At 47.6% G+C, this 7,335-nt stretch overlaps 1 protein-coding gene across 1 annotated transcript in view; it reads left to right on the forward strand.

Moving 5' to 3' along the window:
- The first annotated feature begins 5,081 nt into the window (after window positions 1-5,081).
- LOC143024640 (inhibin beta B chain-like) overlaps window positions 5,082-7,335 on the forward strand; it is a 449,538-nt gene continuing 447,284 nt past the window's right edge. The window contains exon 1 of the mRNA XM_076183551.1: window positions 5,082-5,727. Coding sequence (XP_076039666.1) covers window positions 5,274-5,727 — 454 coding nt within the window. The 5' untranslated portion in view covers window positions 5,082-5,273. The remainder of the gene's footprint in view (window positions 5,728-7,335) is intronic.

Consider the following 7,335-nt stretch of genomic DNA (forward strand, 5'->3'; position numbering starts at 1 on the left):
TATAGGAGCAATATTTATATTCTGACACAGCCCACCTAGAGTAGACGAATCCCAGACGCTGAACGAAAATATATGAACTGTGGCCAGGCGAAATAAATGGAGCCCGAGCTAACTGGCTGTAATTACATGTTCATTTTAGAAAATCTAATACTCGGGCTAAGCCCGAGTAGCCTGACGGCCGGAGTCGCCACTGATATATATATACTGTATATATATGTATATACATACATACGTATACAGTATATATATAAAAGTTAAACCCTCTCATGAATGTAGGTTTATGTTTTCTTTTACTCATGTGCTACGACATATACATTACCTGATATATATATATATATATATATATATATATATGTATATATATACATATATATATGTATATATATATGTATGTATATATATATATATATATGTATGTATATATATATATATATGTATATATATATATGTATGTACAACACTGAATGGGTCCCAGTGACTAGAGATACATTTTATGAACCACAATGCACTTTAATTCTAAGCCATCAACATCGGGAGACCCAATGGAGGCCACAACCAGAAATTGAAATGTGGTACTGCCGAGGACTCGAACTCAGCTATCACATGACAAGTGACGGAGTTTGTGTGTGCGCATAACATACATTTGTATATTGATACATATATATGTATGGCGCACTGGTTAGTCACTGTTACTTTGATACGTCTGTAGCTAAGGTTCGAGCCCTTGGCTTCGCTTCGTATCAGTTTCCGTACATGTCTCCGACGAGCGCATTGTCAGTCTCGTTCGTGATGACATGGAATTAAAAGTAAAAAATTAATGTGGTTGAAAAAAGATATATATATATATATATATATATATTATATATATATATATATATGTATATATGCATATGTATATATAGATATATATACATATAATTCTGTATACATATAAATATATATATATATATATATATATAAATATATGCGTGTGTGTGTGTGCGTGTGTGTGTGTGTGTGTGTGTGTGTGTGTGTGTGTGTGTGTGTGTGTGTGTGTGTGTGTGTGTGTGTGTGTGTGTGTGTGTGTGTGTGTGGGTGGGTGTGGGTGGGTGGGTGGGTGTGGTGGGTGGGTGTTTGTGGGTGTTATATGTATGGTGGTTAGGAGGAGGGGAAGAGGGAGAGGGAGAAGAAGAGGAGAGGAGAGGGAGGGGGAGAAAGAGAAGAAGGGTCGAGTAAAGGAGGTGGAGGGGGACGAGGGGTGAAGGGGAGGAGGCGGGGAGAAATGGGAGGAGGGGAGGAGGAGGGGAGAAGTTGGAGGAGGGAAGTATAAGTGGGAGGATGGAAGAGGAAGATGCAGGGAAGGAGGGGAAGGGAGGAGAGAGGGAGTTTGAAAGGGGGGAGAGGAGGAGAGGTCCAGGACGGGGGGAGGAGGACGAGATGAGAGGGACGGGGGAGAAGGTGAAGAAGCGTCGAGTAGGGGAAGACGAGGAGGGAAGGAGGAGGACGAGAGGAGAGGGAGGGGTTCAGCAGGGGAGGTGGGGGAGGACGAGGAGAGGAGGGGAAGAAGATGGGAGGAGGAGCGGATGAGGAGGGGAGAAGTGGGAGGAGGGGAGGAGGAGAAGGGAGGGATGGTAGAGGAAGAAGAGGAGGAGGAGGAGGAGAAAGAGGAGGACAGGAGTGGGAAGATAGGGAGGAGGAGGAAAGGAGTAGGAAGAAGTGGAGGAATGGAAAGAGGGGGAGGAATGGGAGGAGCGAGAAGTGGGGAAGGATGGGAGGAGGGTGTGGTAGATTTTAAAGAATGGGAGGAGGGAAGAAGAAAGAGGAAAAAAGAGAAGAGTGGGAAGGAAAGGAGGAGGGAGTAAAGGAGGAGGAGGAGGTTGAGGAGGAGGAGGACGTGAGAAGGGTGTGGAGGTGAGGATTGAAGAGTGGAAAGAGCGTGGGAGGGGAGGAGGAAAAGAGGAAATGGAGGAAGGGAAAGAGGGGAGGAGGTGTGAAGGAGGAAAGGGTGAAAAGAGGACGTATCAAGGGAGGAGGAGAGGAGGGGTGTGAGGATAGGCTAAGAAAGAGAACTGGGAGGAGAGGAGGAGAAAGGGAGGAGAGGAGGAGAAAGTGAGGAGAGGAGGAGGGGGAAGGGGATGGAGAAAGGATGGAAGGAGGGAACAAAAGCAAGGAATGGAAAAGTGAGGATATGGGGCAATAAGAAGGTCGGCAGGTAGGTAGACAGGAACACAGGAAGACAGGTAGATAGGTGGGAAGGTGGGTTGGTAGTTAGGTAAGTATATATGAATGTACGTATTTATGTATATATGTATGTATGAATGTATGATTGCATATATGTATGTATGTATGTATATATGTATGATTGCATGTATGTATGCATGTATGTATGTATGTATGTATGTATGTATGTATGTATGTATGTATGTATGTATGTATGTTTGTATGATTGCATGTATGTATGTATGTATGTATGTATGTATGCATGTATGTATGTGTGTGTATGCATGTATATATGATATGCATGTATGTATGTATATATGCATGTATGTACTGTATGTATGTATGCATGTATGTATGTATGCATGTATGTATGTATGTATGTATGCATGTATGTATGAATGCATGCATGTATGTATATATGCATGTATGTACTGTATGTATGCATGTATGTATGTATGCATGTATGTATGTATGTATGTATGTATGCATGTATGTATGAATGCATGCATGTATGTATGTATGTATGTATGTATGTATGCATGTATGTATGAATGCATGCATGTATGTATATATGTATGTATTTATGTATGTGTGTATGCACGTATATATATATATATATATATATATATATATATATATATGTATGTATATATGTATGTATTCATGTATGTATGTATGCATGTATGTATATGTATGTATGTATGTATGCATGTATGAATGTATGCATGTATGTATATATGTATGCGCTATATGTATGTATGTATGTATGTATGTATGTATGTATGTATGTATGTATGTATGCATGTATGTATGTATGTATGTATGTATGTATGCATGTTTGTATGAATGTATGTATATATGTATGTATTTATATGTGTATGCATGTATGTAAATATGTATGTATATGTATGTATGTATGTATATATGTATGTATGTATATATGTACAGTATGTATTCATATATGTATGTATATATGTATGTATGTATGCATTTATATATGTATGTATGTATGCATGTATGTATGAATGTATGCATGTATGTGTATATGTATGTATGTATGTATGTATATATTCATATATGTATGTATATGTATGTATATATGTATGCATGTGTGAATGTATGCATGTATGTATATATGTATGCATGTATATATGTATGTATGCATGGATGTATGTATATATGTATGTATTTATGTAGGTAGGTAGTTCAGAAGGTAGGTAGGGAAGTACGTTAGTTACGCAGGTAGTCTAGGAGGCATGCAGATAGGTATGTAAGTAGGCAGACAAGTAGGTTGATAGGTCTGTAAGTAGGTAGCTAGTTTGGTAGGTTCGTATGGACAGTATGTATGTATGCAGATAGTTAGGTAGGTATAATATGTTCACTAAGTAGAGTGGGTAAGTAGGCAGGTAGGTAATGAGGTAGGTAGGTAGGAAAGTAGGCTGGCTGGTAATCTGTTGGATAGCCAGGTAGGCAGGTAAGCAGGCACGCAGGTAGGCAGGCAGGCAGGCAGGCAGGCAGGCAGACAGGTAGGTATGTCAGGTGGATATGTAAACAGCCAGCCAGGCATATACGCAAACAGATGGGTAGGCAGGCAGGCAGGCAGGCAGGCAGGTACGTCAGGTGGACATGTAAACAGCCAGCCAGGCATATATGCAAACAGATAGGGAGGCGGACAGGCAGGCAGGCAGGCAGATGAGAAGGAGTGGGAGTAAGCGCGAGCGCGGAGTCGGTCGCGGGCGGGCGGGATGAAAGGTGTGGAGGGTGAGAGAGGCAGGTAGATAAGTGCTAGGCCGACGACGACGACGACGACGACGACGACGGAACCGGATGGCAGTGGCGAGGCAGGCAGGCAGGCAGGCAGGCAGGCAGGCAGGCAGGCGGTTGGATAAGTAGAGTGTATGAGGGATAGTGGGATAGGCTCAAGGTTTATTAGACAAGCGGGAAATAGGACGGGTGGAGTGGTCAGGGGTAGGGTGGGGGGATGGGGGGCGCGAGAGTAGAGGAAGGGGAATGGAAATAATTGGGGGAAGGGGAGAAGAGGAACACTGGGGTGGACTATAAATCAGGAGGAACGGATGGGTAGGCAGTCAGGCAGGTAGAGAATCAGGCAGGCAGGCAAGCAGGAGAGACGAAGTAATGGCCATGCAAAAATTAATAAGTAAATAGATAGATGAGTAAATAGATAAATAAATAGAAATAAATAGACAAGTGAGTAAATAAATAGATATATACATGGATAAATAGATAAGTATACACAAAATAAAAGATAAAAAAGTGCTACAAAGAATCACATGTCTGCCATGCATAGAGGCAGTCTGAAAAATGTCTATGCTGTCAGGCAGGTAGACAGGCAGGCAGGCAGGCAGGTGACAGTCAATCAGGCAGTCAGGCAGAGCGGGCGTATTTGCGAGTCCGTCAAGAGTCGAGGACTCGTTGCCCTTGCCCTGCTGGCTCGCCGCCGCCTCCGCCTCCACCGGTGTCGTCGTCGTCGTCGTCGTCGTCGTCATCTTCACGGCCGTCGCCGTCTTCGTCGCCGTTGCCTTCGTCTGCCCCTTCGTCTGCAGAGCCTCGACGGCCCTTCCATTAGGACCCGCCTGGTCGACTCGCTGGCGGGTTGGCAGAGAGCAGCGGTGGCGAGGGCAGCCGGCGGCGGCGGCGGAGAAGCAGGAGCAGGAGGAGGAAGAGGAGGAAGAGAAGGAGGAGGAGGAGGAGGAGGAGGAGGAGGAGGAGGAGGAGGAGGAGGAGTGGAGGAGCAAAAGAAGCAGGAGCAGGAGGTGGAACGGATGAGACGGCGAAGGCGAAGGAGGAGGAGGAGGAGGAGGAGGAGGTGAAGGAGCAGTACGAGGAGGAGGTGGTGGCGACGACGGTGGCGACGGCGACGGCGACGGCGACGTCGACGGCGGCGGCGGCGGCGGTGGCGCTGTGGTGGTGTGTGGTGGTGTGGTGGTGGGTCGGGACGAGCGTCTGGCAAGTGTCTGGCTGCTGTGGCTGCTCGCTCGCTGGCTCAGTGAGGCCGTAGCGCCTGGTCGGATCGCACGTATTTCGTGCCATGGACGACACGTCGCCCCCCACACATGACTAAGAGAGCCACCCGGCTGTGGCTGGGGGCCGCGGCTGGGGCCGCCGCCGCCGGCGCCCTCCCTCTCCTCCTCTTTCTGACAGCAGTGCCGCTGCCAGTGCAGGCACTGCCGCCGCCGCCCCAGCAGTCGCCCCCCCAGTTCGAGGGCCAGAAGCATCAACATTGCCCCAACTGTTTGCACCCCACCAATGAGCACGAGCAGATAGCGCTCGATAACTTAAGAATCGAAGGAATCAAACAACAGATTCTTAGCAAACTGGGCTTGAGGGCCAAACCTAATATTACGTCCAATATTCCGCGGGAACTCCTTCTCCAGACTCTGTACCGATCCGAGGAGGACCGTAAGCTCCTCGAACAAGTGCCCAGTGACGCGTTCGGCTCCGAGGACGAGCTCGTCGAGGACGATTATTACGCCAAGACGTCCGAAATTATTAGTTTCGCCGAACCAGGTAGGTGGTGCAGTGTGTGTGTGTGTTTGTGTTTGCTTCTGTGATGTGCTAAACTATCCCCATTCACCCCCACGTGTACCGACAAAACACCCCCATTTGGCTGTGCTCTACCCGCGCCGTGTTCTTCTCGTCGTCGTCGTCGTCGTCGTCGTCGTCGTCGTCGTCGCCACCTGGCGTTTGGCGCCCAGGATGTCGAGCACTCAGGCACTCAGGCACTCAAGCAGGCTGGCTGGCTGGCTGGCTGCCCCAGCAACTCCGAGGAAGACGTTCCTGGACGTCAGCGTGAGTGTGACTTGAGGGAATCAGTCCACTCGTTCGCTCACTAACGTTTACCGCTCTGGCTTGGCTTGGCTTGGCTAGGCTTGGCCTGACTTGGGTTGTGTTGGATTTGGTTGGCTTGGCTTGAACTAGACTGGTTTGGTCTGATATGGTCTGGCTTGCCCTGGTTCGGCCTGACCTGGTCTGGCCTGGGTTGGCTCAACCAAATTTGGCTTAGCTTGACCTAGTTTGTTTAGCTTTATTCGGATCGCCTCAGCCAGGCTTGGTCTGGCTTGGGTCGGCTTGACCTGGCTTGGGTCGGCTTGACCTGGCTTGGCTTTGCCTGGTTTAGCCTAGTCTGGGTTGGCTTGGTTTGGACTAGCCTAGCATGACTTTGTTTGGTTTGTCTTGGCTTGGCTCAGCTTGGACTGGCTCGGCTCGGTCTCACTTGGCTCGGCTTGGTTTGGCTCAACCTGGCTTGACTCGATTTGACTTGGCTTGGTCTGGCTTGATTCAGCCTGTCTTGCTTCGGCCTAGCTTGATTCGGAATGTCAAGGCTCAGCCTGGTTTGGAATTGTTCTATCTCGTCCTCGCTTGCCTCTGCCTGGATTGGCTCGGCTGGCTTGGCTTGGCTTGGCCTGGTTTGGATCGACTTGGCTCGACTCGGCTCGGCTTGGCTCGGCGTGGTGCCGTGCCGTCAAACTACGGTTCGCCTGCTGGCTACTGCTGCACATGTCGGGCTGCCGTAGCCGGGCGACAGCAGCAGCAGCAGCAGCAGCAGTGGTGGCAGCAGCTACTCGGTGCTCCTTGATAGAAAAGCGGCTTTAAAAATAGACCAGGAAGTCCTATTGTCCGTTTGGTTATGGTAGCGTGTTTAAAGCTCCCGCAATGGTGATCAAGCGAAAATGTAAAGTTGTTATTGACGGATGGAAAGTCCGTGGTGGAGGAGGAGGTGGAGGAAGAGGAGGGAGAGGAGTAAAAGGAAAAGGAGGAGGCAGTTTCCCAATCGAGAATTATTGTATATGTAACAAGTTAGAAAGTCGATTACTCATTCCTTCTTCGTTTCCCTGTCTTTTCTCTCTCTATGCACACACACATAATACATACACACACACACACATATATATATATATATATATATATATATATGTATATATATATATATATATGTATGTGTGTGTGTGTGTGTGTGTGTGTGTGTGTGTGTGTGTGTGTGTGTGTGTGTGTGTGTGTGTGTGTGTGTGTGTGTGTGTGTGTGTGTGTGTGTGTGTGAGACCCACGATATTCCTACTGCTAGAGGGAAATAGAAGCAGTGCATAGCAAGGCAAGGCAAGGCGAGGCAGTGGCTCA

The sequence above is a fragment of the Oratosquilla oratoria genome, chromosome 4 (genome assembly GCF_046742065.1).
Source record: "Oratosquilla oratoria isolate Oo_2021 chromosome 4, ASM4674206v1, whole genome shotgun sequence".
Taxonomy (NCBI): Eukaryota; Metazoa; Arthropoda; class Malacostraca; order Stomatopoda; family Squillidae; genus Oratosquilla; species Oratosquilla oratoria.